This window comes from Odocoileus virginianus, chromosome 6, assembly GCF_023699985.2.
Source record: "Odocoileus virginianus isolate 20LAN1187 ecotype Illinois chromosome 6, Ovbor_1.2, whole genome shotgun sequence".
Lineage (NCBI taxonomy): Eukaryota > Metazoa > Chordata > Mammalia > Artiodactyla > Cervidae > Odocoileus > Odocoileus virginianus.
The window spans coordinates 60,581,581-60,599,430 of record NC_069679.1 but is presented as its reverse complement, the minus strand read 5'-3'; the positions used below and the strand labels follow the sequence as shown (position 1 = coordinate 60,599,430).

General features: G+C 34.6%; 1 protein-coding gene across 4 annotated transcripts in view; it reads right to left on the bottom strand.

The window, feature by feature from the left end:
• MNAT1 (MNAT1 component of CDK activating kinase) overlaps positions 1 to 17,850 on the bottom strand; it is a 200,554-nt gene that overhangs the window by 117,971 nt on the left and 64,733 nt on the right. For 3 of the 4 annotated variants that reach the window (XM_020893959.2, XM_070469443.1, XM_070469442.1), the window contains exon 6: positions 13,979 to 14,104. In XM_020893959.2, the coding sequence (XP_020749618.1) occupies positions 13,979 to 14,104 (126 nt within the window). Of the gene's footprint in view, positions 1 to 8,963; positions 9,058 to 13,978; positions 14,105 to 17,850 lie in introns of all 4 variants that reach the window. The other variant, XM_020893960.2, reaches the window with a different exon arrangement.

The window sequence follows — 17,850 nt, the reverse complement described above, 5'->3', positions numbered from 1 at the left end:
AACACAGAGGAACAAGAGATCAAATTGCCAACATCCAATGGATCACAGAAAAAGCAAGAGAGTTCCAGAAAAATATCTATTTCTGCTTTATTGACTACGCCAAAGACTTTGACTGTGTGGACCACAACAAGCTGTGGAAAATTCTTCAAGAGATGGGAATACGAGACCATCTTACCTGCCTCCTGCGAAATCTGTATGCAGATCAAGAAGCAACAACTAGAACTGGACATGGAACAATGGACTCGTTCCAAATTAGAAAAGGAGTACAGGGCTATATATTGTCACCCTGCTTATTTAGCTTCTATGCAGAGTACATCATGTGAAATGCTGGGCTGGGTGAAGCTCAAACTGGAATCAAGATTACTGGGGCAAATATCAATAACCTCAGATATGCAGATGACACCACTGTCATGAAAGAAAGTGAAAAGGAACCAAAGAGCCTCATGATGAAAGTGAAAGAGGAGAGTGAAAAGTTGGCTTAAAACTCAACATTCAAAAAAAGAAGATCATGGAATCTGGTCCCATCACTTCATGGCAAACAGATAGAGAAACAATGAAAACAGTGACACTTTATTTTCTTGGGCTCTAAACTCACTGCAGACGATGACTACAGCCATGAAATTAAAAGACGCTTGCTCCTTGGAAGAAAAGCTATGACCAGCTAGACAGCATATTAGAAAGCAGAGACATTACTTTGCCCACAAAGGTCCATCTAGTCAGAGCTATGGTTTTTCCAGTAGTCATATACACAGGTGACAGCTGGACCATAAAGAAGGCTGAGCATCAAAGAATTGGTGTTTTTGAACTGTAGTATTGGAGAAGACTCTTGAGAGTCCCTTGGACTGCAAGGAGACCAAGTCAGTCAATACTAATGGAAAGTCATTAGAAAGACTGAATAGTCACTGGAATATTCATTGGAAGGACTGACGCTGAAGTTCCAATACTTTGACTGCCTGATGAGAAGAGTCAACTCACTGGAAAAGACCCTGTTGCTGGGAAAGACTGAAGGCAGGAGGAGAAGGGGATGACAGAGGACAAAATGGTTGGATGGCATCACTGACTCAATGGACATGAGTTTAAGCAAGTTCTGGGAGATGGTGAAGGACATGGAAACCTGGCGTGCTTCAGTCCACAGGGGTGCAAAAAGTCGGACGCAACTGAGCGACTGAATAACATATCAAGATTTTGATTTGTTACTGAGTTACTGGAACTGAATAGAGAGAACAGAAGTAACATACAATCAAGTAAGTTTAAATAAAGGCACCAAATGTGCACAAGCAACCCAATGGAGAAAAGAAAGTATTTTCAACAAATAGTACTGGAAAAACTGTATGGTCATATGCAAAAACTGGACCCCATATGTACTTTACATCATACATAAAATTTAACCCAAAATGGATCAAGAATCTACCTATAAAATATAAAACTACATAAAGCTTACAAATACAAGAATATTTTTTGACTTTAGGAAATTTAAAGGTCGATTACAGCTTCCCTGGTAGCTCAGACAGTAAAGCATCTGCCTACAATGCAGGAGACCTGGGTTCGATCCCTGGATCGGGAAGATCCCCTGGAGAAGGAAATGGCAACCCACTCCAGTACTCTTGCCTAGAAAATCCCATGGACCGAGGAGCCTGGTAGGCTACAGTCCATGGGATTGCAAAGAGGCAACACGACTGAGCGACTTCACTTCACTTCTATACTTACAGAAAAGAGAAGGGGAATAACCTTAAAAGAAAAAAATCCATAAATGAGCCTTAATCTAAATCAAAACATTGGATCATCAAAACATACCATTAAGAAAACAAAAAAGTAGAGAATTCTCTGGCAGTCCAGAGAATTTGGGCCTTGCCAACGGCCCAGGTTCAATTCCTGGTCAAGGAACTAAGATCCCGCAAAACGCATGACCCAAAAAAAAAAAAAAAATTTTGTTTTTTTTAAAGAAAATGAAAAAGTAAGCTACAGACTCAGGAAACATTATGTGTAAAACAGATTATCTGACAAAAGAGTTGTATGCAACATTTTAATCCTCAAGGAAATACAAATTAAGATTAAGATCACAATGACATATCATTAAACACCCACCAAAAGAGCTAAAATTCAAAATATTGACAGCATTAAAGTAATGACAAAAAGTGGCATAATCAAAACTCTCATACTACTGGTGTGAATATAAAGCTGTGCAGCTGCCACAGAAAAAAATGATCGGTATTTTCTTCTAAAATTTAAATACATATACTACAAACAAAAAATTTCACTCATATTCTGAACTAAGACTTTAAAACATGTGTTTACATCATCAGTAGAAAAGATGGAAAGCCCAGATATAAACCCACACACCTATGGTCAATTAATCTACAACAAAGGAAGCAAGAATATACAATGGAGAAGTCTCTTCAATAAGAGGTGCTGGGAAAACTGAACAACTACAAGTAAAAGAATGTAGACCATTCTCTAACACCACATACAAAAACAAACTCAAAATGGATTAAAGGTCTAAATATAAGACCAGATACTATAAAACTTGGAGGAAAACACAGAATACTCTTTGACATAAATCTCAGCACCTACCTCCTAGAGTAATGAAAATAAAAACAAAAATAAACCAATGGGACCTAATTAAATTTAAAGCTTTTGCACAGCAAGTGAAAGTTGCTCAGTTGTGTCCGACTCTTTACAATCCCATGGACTATACAGTCCATGGAATTCTCTGGGCCAGAATTCTCTAGGCCAGAATATTGGAGTGGGTAGCCTTTCCCTTCTCCAGGAGATCTTCCCAACCCAGGGATCGAACCCAGGTCTCCCACATTGCAGGTGTATTCTTTACCAGATGAGCCACAAAGGAAGTCCTTTGCACAGCAAATGAAACCATAAACAAAATGAAAAGACAACCCACAGAATGGGAGATAGTATTCACGAATGAAGTGACCAAACAAGGAATTAAATCTCCAAAATAAACAAAGGGCCCATGCAGTTCAATATCAATAAAACAACCTAATCAAAAAATAGGCAAAAGATATAACTAGACATTTCTCCAAAGAAAACATACAGATGGCCAAGAGGCACATGAATGGCCGGTCAGAATGGCCATCACCAAAAGGCTAAGAATAATAAATACTGGAGAGGGTGTGGAGAAAAGGGAACCCTGCCACAGTATTGGTTGGAAAGTGAATTGGTCAAAGCTATGGTTTTTCTGGTAGTCATGTACAGATGTGAGAGCTGGACTGTAAGAAGGCTGAACACTGAAGAATTGATGCTTTTAAACTGTGGTGCTGGAGAACACTGTTGAGAGTCCCTTGGACTGCAAGGAGATGAAACCAGTCAATCCTACAGAAAATCAACCCAGAATATTCACTGGAAGGACTGACGCTGAAGCTGAAGTTCGAATACTTTGGCCACCTAATGCAAAGCACTGACTCATTAGAAAAGACTCTGATGCTAGGAAAGATTGAAGGCAAAAGGAGAAGGGGGCAGCAGAAGCTGAGACAGTCAGGTAGCATCACCGACTCAATGGACATTAATTGAGCAAGCTGAGCCTGGCGTGCTGCAATCCATGGGGTCGCAGAGAGTCAAACACAACTTACTGACTGAACAACAATGACAAAATGGTACAACCACTGTGGAGAATAATATGAAAGTTCCTTAAAAAACTAAAACTAGAACTACCAGAAGATCCAACAATGCCATTTCTGGGCATATATCCGGAAAATACTATAATTTGAAGAGATACCTGCACCCCGTGTTCACTGAAGCACTATTTACAACAGGTATATTATGGAAGCAACCTTAATGCCCATCAACAGAGGAATGGATAAAGAAGATGTGATATATTTACACAATGGAATATTAACCATACAAATGAGTGAAATAATGCCATTTGCAGCATGTGTGCATACATGCTCGCTCAGTCATTCAGTTGTTTTAGACTCTCTGTGATCCTATGGACTATAGCCACCAGGATTCTCCCATGAACAGAGGATATGGTCTCCCATGGAATATTGGAGTGGGTTGCCATTTCCTACTTCAGGGGATCTTCCCAACTCAGGGGTTGAACCCACATCTCCTGCACTGACGGGTGGATTCTTTACCACTGAGCCACCTGAGAAGCCAAAGTAAGCCAGACAGAGAAAGGCAAATATCATATGATGTCATTCATACATGGACTCTAAAAAAAAAATACAAAACAGATTCACAGACTTTGAAAACAAACATGGTTACCCAAGGGGAAGGGGGGGGGATAAATTAGGAGTTTGGGATTAACATATACACATTACTATTTCATATATGGATAAATATACATATAATATATATAATAGATAATCAACAAGGACCTACTATATAGCACAGGGAACTCTACTCAGTATTCTGTAATAACTTACATGGGATAAGAATCTGAGAAAGATATATGTATATATCTTTGGATATATATATATATATATATATATACATATATATGGATATATGTATACATATACCTGAATAATTCAGCCATATACCTGAAACTAACACAGCACTGTAAATGAATTATACTCTAAAAGAGTCCAATTTTAAAAAGTAAAAAAATTAATAAAACATGTTTTTACAAAAATAGCATATAAGAAAGTTCATAGAAGCTTTAAACAGTCAAAAACTACAAAAAGCTCAGGTAGTTGTCAACAACAGAACCACAAAACTGGTATAGTCAAATGAACAGAATACTATATAGCAAAAAAAATTAATTTCTGATATACAAAATAACATGAATGAATCTCAAAATATTATGCTGTTACTTCAGCATATGACCATTTTACTGTAAGAGGACTAGAAAGACCATTCCCCACATTAAGCAACTAAAAAACAAAAATTATAAGAATCAACGGTTTTCAGAAATTAGAAACTGAGTGTCAGTCAGTACAGGATCCTGATCTCCAAGGAAAAGGAAATGAAGAGCTATCTGTATTGCTCTGGTGTACTACATAGAGGCAATTTCTAGGCCATGATGTGTGGAAGGGGAACTCAAACAAAGCTTGTGAGTCAAGGAAACTGACAGAACATTCAGGGCTGTCAAGGTACCTATAATTTAAAGGTTAGATTACCAGAAAAGAAAATGCTGCACACAGAGAGAAAACTCTAAAGCAGGATTTACAAACATTTTCCATAATGGGTAGATAAATTTTTTAGGTTTTGCAGGCTACTTAACTCTGCCATTAAAACATGAAAGCAAAGACAATACATAAATGAATGAGTATGGCTATAACTTTAGTTACAGTAACAGGTGGTAGGTGGAACTTGGCCTGTGAGCTGTAAATCTGCCCACCTCTGCTCTAGAGATCTACAGAATGATGTCCTTAACTTTTGCCTGGGTTATGTGCACAGGAGTGTGATTACTCAAGCTGAAGCTCCAATACTTTGGCCACCTGATGCCAAGAGTCAACTCATTGGAAAAGACCCCAATGCTAGGAGAGGTTGAGGATAGGAAGAGACAGAGACAACACAGGATGAGATGGTCGGATGGCATCACTGACTCAATGGACATGATTTGGAGCAAACTCCAGGAGATAGTGAGGGACAGGGAAGCTTGGCATGCTGCAGTCCATAGGGTCCCTAAGAGTTGGATATAACTTAGCAACTGAACTACAACAAATAAAATAACTGGAAAGAAATAGCTCAAAAAAAATTCCCAAAACTCATACGACCAGAACAGTTTGAAGTCTCAATAAACAAGGGAAAAAAGCCTCTCAATACATGGGACATCACATACAGAGCCCTCAAAACGGTACAACTTCAAAGTAGAGCTAAATTAGCCTAACATTTAAATCTCTTCTTATAGACCTTAGCAATGCTTAAAAGAAATCCATGCAAAGATCTAACAGATTACAGGTAACTACACCCCCAAAGTCTGAAAATATTAAATGAAATGTCATAAATTACCAGGTATTCAAAAACAAGACAGAAATATATAACCCACACCAGGAGGGGAAAAAACTGTCAATAGAAGCAGATAGAGAAATGACAGGATGGAATTATCAGACAACAACATTAAAACTAAGTTCTTAAGAAGTGAATAAATTAATGCTTACAGAGGTTAAGAGATCTGCCCACGGTCATATAGTTAATATGTATATAGTAGAGAAGTCACAATTCAAACCCTTTATAATAATATCAGAACAAACCTTTTAAAATAATTCTAAAATAATAAAATTCGAATTTATAATTTTCATTTTATAAAAATATTTATATTCATTTAATAAAAATATTTAATTAGGTCACTTGAAGGTACTCACTATAGTATTATCTTAAGTTGTAAGAATCTACATTTCCTTTAAAATGATTGTATTAACCAAACTTCTATTTAACATATAACTCTTCACAGATTTCTATAATTAAAATTAGAACACACTACAATTTTATTGAAATAACACAAAATACCTGGAGACATTTAAATGCTAATAGAAAGTAATCACCTCATATCTAATTATAAGACATAATCATTTATCTATGAGTTTCATAAATGCATAAGAATTGCTAATACTATTTTTAATGTTAATTTGGCTTACATTTCAAAACACACTTATAGACAAAATCATTAACTCTAATATTACTTGCATTTTCACATGACTTCTTTGGTTTCTACACTTTGATTTGCCAGAAAAGTGGAAATTATATGTTAAGAATAGATTTAGTATTATTTAGTCATTTTATTTTTTGTTTTTCAAGGAAACTGGTAATGTGTTTAAGCTATCCAGCACAACTGCAGCTAGAACATAACTGACTACTCAGTAAAATTTTTATTTTATTTCTGATACAACTGGATATCAATTTTCTATAACAAATGTTAACAATGAGTTCAATCTTTAAGTGAGTTCAAATAATAAGCAATCTGTGATGAAAGCAACTAATTCTATTTGTTGAAATCAGAAAAGCGAATTTATATCACAAATGAGCTCCCTTCTGGCTTAGCCACAAATAATATAAAATAAAAATTTTAAATATCAAGGTTAAAATACTCAAACTGCTTTTAACTCTGACAACAAATGACATGCTCCCCTATATTGCCCCCCACCAATTAATAACAAAGGAACAAAAGCTATACTTAAAAACAATTCTTAGGTTGTCCTTGTGACTCAGTTTGTTTCCCGTTTGCATGCAAAAGTGTAGCAAAGTACAGGACACCATCACGTCTAAAGAAGAGCCAGATTCCCAGCCTTAGATTCTGGTTTCTAATTTTACGACATGATAGAGGTGTCTTTCTTCGCTTCCAAAAGACTAAGACTTAGTACTTAAATCTGTAGATATGCTGTATGCATATTTAATGATACAAACTGGTAATAAATGGGAAGGAAAAACTATTACTTTGAGATCTCTTCATTGCCTCAAACAGGAATGATGTAATAATGGTAACCACATCTACTCTTTAGGGGAAAATATAGTTATAATTATTTGTAGAATAAAAAAGAAACAGAGGTACTAAAATTATATTGTTGGAATTTGAACCAATTAGCTTAAAATAACTAGCAAACGACTGAGTTACAGTTCCTACTTGAGGAGTGCAAAGAACTATCTCCACAGAGAAGACAAAATATATACAAATTAAAGTTTCTCCTATTCATATATAAAAGTGATTAAGTGGAACTCTCTTAGATATTCAAGTTACAAATTATATATAAATAATTCTTCTAATACTCTACCCCAACATTTTCCACTCACTGAGAGTTTAAATTCTAGGAAATAAAATTCAAAAAATTCAGCCACTCTGTGAACACTCCTAACCAAAACATATTCAACCTCAACTCTACATATTTCAATACATAATAATTAAATCCTCATTTCATATACTAATTTATGCCAATTTTTAACCCTTCATATTTCTCTAGGTTTACTAAATAAATAAATCCTGTCTTCTCAGTCACATGGCAAAGGCTTTATTTCCAAAAACCTTAATCACATTTATATGTCTTCCTTGGACCCTCTCCAAGTTCAGCAAATCTGCCTTCGTCTGCTGTACCGTGTTTGACTTTTCTTTAAGTACAGCAGCTCAGGAAAAGAAAAGGTCATCGCTCTGGCTCCTGTCCCTTGGGTTGCCCTCCACACAATCAGTCTGCTACTAGAAGCAATAGTTGAAATCCTAGCTATCCTCAAAAATGAGAAAGAATTTATGTTTTGTATTTTGAGCATTTTCATTAATTAAACAAGGTGTAACAGAAACAGAAGGAGTTTCAGTGCCATCTTTTACAGGTGATCTAACCTCTCTGAGACTCAGTTTGCAGATCTGCAAAAACAGAAATATCATCTATCTCATGGAGATATAAAAACAAAAACATGCTACCTTTTATTAAAAGAAAACTATCACAAGTCACAAAGTCTTAAGCAATGTTGGGATCCTTGCCAACGTCTGTTCAATGAAATCAATCCCTGGGATATAGGTGCTCAATAAACATTACTTTCACACTGCATTTTAGAAATGATTCTACCAAAAAGTGCAAACTCTTAACTTCATAAACATTTAGATTTTCATCTATATTACGTATCAATCTCCACATTCAGTAATATAATCAATCCATATAAAAACTGTCATTTTAAATTTTCACCATGCCCTTGAACCAAATGCCAAATTTTGCTAAATAATAAACAGTAATAATAAGTATTCCATCACATAAGTTATTTTAATCTCAAAAAGCATTAAAGTAATTGGATCACCTCCCTCCCACCATACAAAAAAAAGAAAAAAACCAATTTCAGATGGATAATACAAAATTAAACAATAGAGTTCAAAACAAACCCTTAAAAGAGTGGAAAGACAATACAAAGTGACAGAAGTTATTTAAAATACATGACTAACAGATCCACAACAAAAAAGAACTTAGACATATGAGCAAGAAACATGAATAAGTATTTCACAAAATAGGATAGTCAATGCTCAATCTCATTAGTGATCAGTGAAATAAAGTATAGATAAAAATTACAAAGCAGTAATAAATACTCACCAGAATGGTTACAGTGGAAAAAACAGAAAGGCACAAGTGTTGGTAGAAGTACGATTGGTAAAAGCCACTTTGGAAAATGTTTTGGCAGTATCTCCTAAAATTAACATACATAATCACCATAACCAAGTAATTCTACTCTTAGGTGAATAGCCACCAAGAAATGTCTGCACATGTGCACCAGGAAATATATATAAAAATGTTAGCATAATGTATAATACTGAAACTCAAAACAACCTAAAGATCCATCAACAGTAGAATGGATATAGTATAGTCCTCCTATGGAACATTACCCAGCAATGAAAAGTGGGGGGGAAAAAAAAACTACATCTATATGCAGAAACATGGATGAATCTCACAAATATAAGATGGACAGGCAAAACATTAATCAGGATAAGGCATACATGCTTAGATGTTAAAGTTACTTAAAAGAGCTAGATAGGGACTGCCATAGAAGACAAGAATGCCTATTTTGGGGAAAAGGAGTGGGGTGCAGGCTAGATGTAAGAAGTCATGAGGAGGACTTCGAGAGCATTGAGAATATTTTTTTCTTTTAGCCATGTGATGGTTACACAGATATTCACTTTGTGACAATTCACTAAGCTATATGGTTTGATTCTGAGCACTTCTGTATATCTGCATTACATTTCACCAAAGAAAAGTGAAGGGAAGAAAAAAGAAAATAATAACAAGGTCACAACACTATCTGGAAAGATATCTAATATATTAAGCTAAATACTAAGGTCAAATGAAATATAAGCACACAAAAAGGTGCTCAACAACATTAGTCATCAGGGAAATGCAAATTAAAAACCATAATGAGATACCACTATACACCTGTTCAGAATGCCTAAAATACTAAAATTCTTAATGCTGAGGATGCAGAGCAACTGGAATACTCAGTATTGATAGGAATGCAAACTGGTACAGGCATTTTAAAAAATAGTTTGGAAATTTTTTACAAAGCTAAATATATCTTTCTCATATATAAATCATCAATCTCATTCTTAGTAGTATTTACCCACAACAAATTAAAACTTACCTACACAACTGTAAGCAAATGCTTAAGCAGCCTTGTTGATAATCATAACCAAGGAAACAACCCACATGAAAGAATTTCGAGGAGTGATGGAACTGCTCTACATTATGATTTTATGATCACTGTACTGTTCTGCATCTGGCAAGATCCTATACATCACAAAAAATGACCTTTGTTGTATGTAAATTTAAAAAATAAATTGTAAAAAATTGTAGAACAAAACACTATGGTCAAAGCAATGCCACAGATTTCCAGGATATCAATATGCCAAATTTGTCATAAAATTCCCAAAAATTCAAGAATCCTAAAAATGTGTATTACTTAAATTATACAATGTAAAGAGACTGTAATTCACTTAGACATTTAAACTATAATAACAAAAAGCATTACTTGTAAAATGACTGTTGCACTTGGTTTAGCATTTTATATACATATTTTAATCATCCAAATAATCATATAAATCTACAATTATCTCAACTTTAACATTTTACCCATAGATACACATCTAGTGAATGATGAAGCTGGTATTTAATCCCACTGTATCCTAGTCTTTCGAAGCCCATTTTCTTTCCTCTACACTTTCTAATTAGTTCAAAAGCTTTGGTAATTCTTTAATGAGTAGTGTGTTCCTTTACATTATGTAAAGATCTGCTCATACTTCCTACATTTGTAAGCTTAAAATAGATCATGAATATTTTCTATTTTTCAGGTGCCCACATAACCAGAATTACACAAAACAAAGTTAAAATATACAACTTCTGTCCTCAAGGTGTTTATAAATCTAATTAGCTGGCAAACATATGACAAACAAAGTAGGCAATTTTAAAACTCAAAAACAATAGCTGAGTAGTAGAACCATGGTTAGTGTCAGTACCTTATAATAACAAAATAATTCTAATTGCTTCCTCCCATCCCTTGTATCATCACTGTCATTCATTTCACTTATATATAAGGACATGTGTGAAAAAGTATACATGTGTATATATACATATACACACAAAAGCAAACACAGTCAAACAGTGTTACTATTATTTTAAACTGTTATCTATTAGAGCAATTAAGCACAAGAAAAATAAAAGTTTTATTTTATCTTCATTCATTTCTTCTGCAATGCTTTTTCTTCTGGATTTCTCATCTATAGCACCTTCCTAGCCTCTAAAGAACCTCTTTAAATACTTCTTTCAAAAATGATCCACTGGCAAAAAATTCTGTTTTTCTCTGATGATCTTTATTTCTCCTTTACTTTTTTTTTCATTTATTTTTATTAGTTGGAGGCTAATTACTTTACAATATTGTAGTGGTTTTTGCCATACATTGACATGAATATTTCTCCTTTACTTTTAAAGTATAATTTTACACAGTACATTATTCTAGGCTGGTGGCTTTTTTCTCTCAATACCTTAAATATTTCATTCCACTCTCTTCTTATTTGTATGGTTTCTGAGGAAAAGCCAGATATAATTCTTATCTTTGCTCCTCTATAGGAGGAGCTTCCTCAGGATTTTTTTTTTTTCCTTTATCTTCAATTTTCTATGATTTGAAAATAATATCCCTATGTACAAGGACTTTTTTTGCCATTTATCCTATTTGATGTTCTCTGAGCTCTCTGGGTCTTTGGTTTGGTATCTGACATTGATTCAGGAAAATTCTCAGTTGTTTTAGTTTCAAATATTTCTTCTGTTCCTTTCTCTCTTCTCTGGTACTGCCAGAATGCTTGTGTTGTACCTTATGTCATCATCCCACAGTCCTTGCAATATTCTGTTCTGGGCTTTTATTCCCCCCAGGCTTTTTCTCTTTGGTTTCCAGTTTTCAAGAATTCTACTGATATATCTTCTTGCTCAAAGACTCTTTCTTCATGCATGTCCAATCTATTGATAAGCCATCAAAAGCACTCTTCACTTCTGCTAGTGTTTGTATTTCTTTTTTCTCTAGCATTTCTTTTCAGTTCTTTCTTAGAATTTCCATCTCTCTGCTTATATTGCCCACCTGTTCTTGCATGTTATCTACTTTATCCATTAGCACTCTTAGCATATTAATCACAGTTTACTGTTTCAAATTCCCAGTCTGATAATTCCAACTCCCCTGTCATATCTAATTCTCATGCTTGCTCTGTCTCTTACAACTGCGTCTTCTGCCTTTATTTTTTGCAAGTATATCTTGCAATTTTTTTTTTGCCTTGACAGCCAGACATGACACACTGGGTAAAACAAACTGTTGTAAACAGGTCTTTAGTGACGTAAGGTATCAGTGAAAACAGCTGGCTTAAAGCTCAACATTCAGAAGACTAAGATCATGGCATTCGGTCCCATCACTTCATGGCAAATAGATGGGGAAACAGTGGAAACAGTGACAGACTTTATGTTGGGGGGCTCCAAAATCATTGCAGATGGTGACTGCAGCCATGAAATTAAAAGACGCTTGCTCCTTGGAAGAAAAGCTATGACAAACCTAGCCGGCACATTAAAAAGCAGAGATATTACTTTGTCAGCAAAGGTCCATCTAGTCAAGGCTATAGTTTTTCCAGTAGTCATTAATGGATGTAAGAGTTGGACCATAAAGAAAGTTGACTGCTGAAGAACTGATGCTTTTGAACTGTCGTGTTGGAGAAGACTCTTCAGAGTCCCTTGGACTGCAAGGAGATCCAACCAGCTCATCCTAAAGGAAATCAGTCCTGAATATTCATTGGAAGGACTGATGCTGAAGCTGAAACTCCAATACTTCAGCCACCTGATGCGAAGAACGCACTCACTGGAAAAGACCCTGATGCTGGGAAAGATTGAAGGCGGGAAGAAAAGGGGGCAAGAGAGGATAAAATGGTTGGATGAAATCACCAACTCAATGGACCTGAGTTTGATCAAGCTCCAGGAGTTGGTGATGGACAGGGAAGCCTAGCATGCTGCAGTCCATGGGGTCGCAAAGAGCTGGACACGACTGAGTGAGTGAACTGAACTGACGGTATCAGGGATGATAGCACAATTTATAGTCCTAGCCCTATAGTAAGGTCTCAGTCTTTTAGAAAGCCTGTGTTTCTGGCCTGTGAACTTCATACACACTTCTCAATCTCCCTGCCATCAGGTGGGGCAGGATGGTTAGAGCGAACTGAAGTTGTATATTTCCCTTCTTCAACATTTAAGACTGGAGCAGTTATAGTTGGGTATTTCCCTTCACCCACATCAGTTAAGCTCTGATAAAACTCAGACTCTGGTAAAATAGTTTATCCTAGAGGGCAAATCTTGTTAGGAAGAACAGAATGCTCTGGCACATCTTAAAATGGTTCCCCTTTTTTCCTTCATCTATCAAAAGCATGAGGGGATTTTTCTGATATACACTGAGAGATTCTGGTTGAGACACAACAGGTAAGACTCACAAAAAGTGTGGGGCCTCTGATGATTCATTTCCCCTGGAGTTTTTAACTCTTAAGAGTGGCCCATACTGAGCCTGCAGTAATTTGTGAGCCAATTCAGGTTTCCCTTCACCAGCAATGGTTCCCAGCAAGGCTGCTGGTCTCGTGAGCTGTGATTCACTGTAGTCTCTATGGGTCTCTTCAATCTTAAGGGCAGTGGCTTGCCTTGTGACCTCTCTGTACTAAAAAAAATCTTGGTGATTTTTCAGTGGATTTTAAGCTTTATTTGTTGTCACGTTGGAATGGCAATTTCCAAGCTTCTCACATGCCATACCAGAAACCAGAAGTCTGCATTTTAAGAAATGTTTCTCTATACCACAAGCTTAAAAACTTACACAGAATAATAAAACACATGCAAACTCAATATCATATAGAACAAAACTGTGTTGCATACTCTGTAAATTATTTTTCACTTTCTTCTTATATTGCACATATTTTTATTTCTAGTCATGTAGCCTAGATCAGACACATCTTAAAGAGTTGAATCTTCCAGTTTATCTGTAAAAATCAATATAAAGTTTAAAAGTATAATACTTGACATATATCTTCCTAATAAACAATAAAATTACAGCTTACCATTTTGATGCCTGTGGAAAACGTCCCTGGTTTTATAGGTTTAGGTTTCTCAATTTGCATTTCCAATTGGGTAGATCTATCTTTATGCTGAGCCAAAAGCAGAGCAACGGGGAGATCAGAACTTTCCTGTAAGAGAAGTTAAAGTGCAATGTGAAAGTTAAAAAGAAAAAACTAAAGAGCAACCAGTCTTTTATTTTAAATTATGCCTTTCCATAAGCACTTGATGTCAACCTAAATATTCACTTTATGGAGAACACTTTACAAAAGACTTTAACATTCCATAATAAGAAAAGGCTGTTTTAGACTCATAAATCAAAATAACCTACAAAAATGGATTTTTATAGAATTCACATTAAAGACAATATAATAGGGTCTTATTTCATCTAGTGAAACCAACCATATATTTATTAAAATAAAAAAAATTAGAAGCTAATCACAAAGAGAGTAGTACAAAGTACTATAACCTAGATCAGATGTTTATCTAAGACACATTCTTTTAACCAGTGAATTCAGACTAGCTTGAAATTGTTCCCCATTAGATTTCACCTGAGGCCGTTTGGAAATGATCCTTGTTCTGTTTTTTGTACAATGGAATGATTGTTAAGTACAACCAAAAGTACATTTATTTTCTCCTTTATTACTTACTTTTATAAATTAAGTCTAAATTTTTAAATTTGCAAAATAATAGTAAACATTTTTAATATCTTATATTTATACTAAAACAGGGCCACTATCTACACAAATCTGCATACACACATATTAATAACATCATCAAATAACTCTTATATGTAAACTGCTATTTATCCTATTTAAAATGAAGTCTTCTTACATGTTTAAAGTGCTACACAGCTAAGATCTAAACTAAATGTATCCAAGTCATTTTCCCTTTTGAGATGTCAGTGAAATAAGAACACAGAAACATATGCAGAAGGAAACCAGGAAGGAAGGAGATCATACACAAACATACACAAAGAGACACACTATTTTAAAAATCTGTTAGACCATTTGATGACTTTATTTTCGTAGGTCACCTTGGTATAGGAGATAGAAATGTATTTGCACCTTTCTTTCTGTTTACTGATACAGAGAGCAGTGTGTCTCTTTGTGTATGTTTGTGTAGCACTTTAAACATGTAAGAAGACTTCAGTTTAAATAGGATAAATAGCAGTTTATATATAAGAGTATCTTATGGAAAAACCCAAATGAACTTTTTGGCCAACCCAATATTTCATTCTTAGCTTTCCATTTTTACCCTGAAAGGTTCCCTAAGCTATTTAATAGCCTGAAGATACAATGCTCAATATTTAAAGAAATTTTAATTAAGAGTACCTGTAATACTCATTAAAAGCTTTATAATGACCATTTTGAAAGATTATTTTAACTGACTTTGAGCAAGCCATCTGGCAAACAATATTCTAATAAAAATAAGCTACTGCATTTGACAATATTAGCCCTAGCAAAATTTAAGACATAATCTGAAGAGAATTTTCTAACAGGAATATAAAAAGATTTAATAAGTCAGGACCTATTTAAAAATCTTTTTTCAAATAGCTTTTAGAAAAAAAAATCCTGAATTTACAGTTAGGATTAAATAAATGGACTTTTTAGGCAACATTTTAAGTCATAAAGATTAAGACCATAACATTAAAATTCTGTCACATAGAGTATAATGTAATGCCAACACTTTTTTAAAAGGTTAAAAAGTGACTTTTAGCATAAGGACCAAAAACAGGAGAAGAAAAACTAATAAGGAGTATTTATACTAGTTGTCTAAATTAGATCCAGAGAATCATTTGAAGATTTAAGGTACTAGATATATTTACAATGCAGTCTTTCTAAATAAAATTTAACATATGAACATACATAGAAAAAAGACAATGCACTCTTTTACACACTTAATAAAGATTCAGGAAAATAAAAAGAAATCTAATGAATTCTTTCAATTAGTCAACAAGGATAAAATGGATGTTAACATTTTAACAAAAAAATTTTAATAAATATTCAAAAATTAAAGTAACAATCTTTAAAAATAAATTTGAAAATGAAAACCAGAAATTCAAATTGAATTGGTATTCAAACCAATCTGTTGTAATTAATTGTTCTAATGAATACAGTAAATTGTTAAAGATTATTTAACCACTATGTTACATGATCTAAATAGTGAAGAAAGTATGCACAGTAATGACTTGCAGGTGAAGAAAACAGGAAGGGGAGGGCAGTTCTTAACAAAAACCAATATTAACTCCAGATCATACACAATGTACAACACTGGCAGCTGCAGCTCACAATCCAAAAGCAGCTCAATGAGGCACCAAAATTTCATGCTAAAACACTAAAGATAAAAAGAATATACAAAAATAATAGCTGTGCAAAACTAGCTAATCTCAAAATAAAAACTAAAACTTCTTAATAATAAACGGAACGTTTTTAGAAAGTTAGAGTGTATATTTGTCTTAAATCTAAGTTCAGTATTTGGAATTAGTGTATAGAGGAAAGCATTAATAATGTCCAAAGGGAAGAAAATCATCTTCCTCTATATATAAAATGATGAGAGAAAGAACCTTTCAAAAAAAAACAAACGTGTAACATGAGGCTTTACGAATTCATTCTTTAAAGTTTTTAATTTCTCACAAGCAACATGTCCACAAAAAATGTAAAACACAGTATGTATCATTTCAACTGTTAAAGCCACAACTTCCACTTAATAGTTTTAAAAAAATTAATGGAAGTTACTAACAAAAAAAAAATCTTCCATGCTATACATTGCTATTTTCATTTTTTTGCTTCGGGCTACGCCGTGTGGTTTGTGGGATCTCAGTTCCTGATCAGGGACTGAACCAGGGCCATGACACAAGTGCCGAATCCTAACCTTTTAGACCACCAGGGAATTCCTCGTCCTCATTTTTAGAACCAAATTTATGTTCCACTCATACAAAGTAGATAGGGTTTATGATAAGCATTTACTGTCTAAGCTTCACTAAGGCCCTTGCTTTCTCACCTACTTCTAATTTATTAGGTTGGTGCAAAAGTAATTGCAGTTTTACATTGTTGAATTTGTTGTCTGATACTGGAATATATCTTTAAATAAATGTAGTTATGTTATACATCATCTTAATGTACATTTCTCATTTTATATTTTTTTGTTAATGACATTACTTGCTGTTATTTTCTATTTATTTTAGTCTATAGAAATGACATTGGACAAAAAGAAAATTTGAGCAACTTTTTTTATTTGAGTTCAAAATGGGCTGTAAGCAGCAGAGACAACTTGCAACAGTAACAACTCATCTGACCTAGGAACTGCTAACGAATGTACAGTGCAGTGGTGGTTCAAGAAATTTTGCAAAGGAGAGGAGAGACCTGAAGATGAGGAGTACAGTGGCCAGCTATTAGAAGTTAACAATAACCGAGAGCATCATCAAAGCCAATCCTCTTAAAACCACATGAGAAGTTGCCAAAGAACTCAACGTTGACCATGCTATGGCTGTTCAGCATTTGAAGCAATTTGGAAAGGTGAAAAAGCTTGATAAGTGAGTGTCTCATGAGCTGACCAAAAATAAAAAAAAATTGTAATTTTGAGGTGTCATCTTCTCTTATTCTACACAACAGCAATGAACCATTTCTCGATCAGATTGTGATGTGAGAGGAAAAGTGGAATTTATCCAACAACCAGTGATGATGACCAGCTCAGCAGCTGGACCAAGAAGAAGCTTCAAAGCACTTCCCAAAGCCAAAACTTGCACCAAAAAAAGATCATGGTCACTGAAGGTTGCTGCCAGTATGACCCACTCACTACAGCTTTCTGAATCCTGGTGAAACCATTACATCAGAGAAGTGCTGATCAAATCAATGATACGTACTAAAAACTGCAA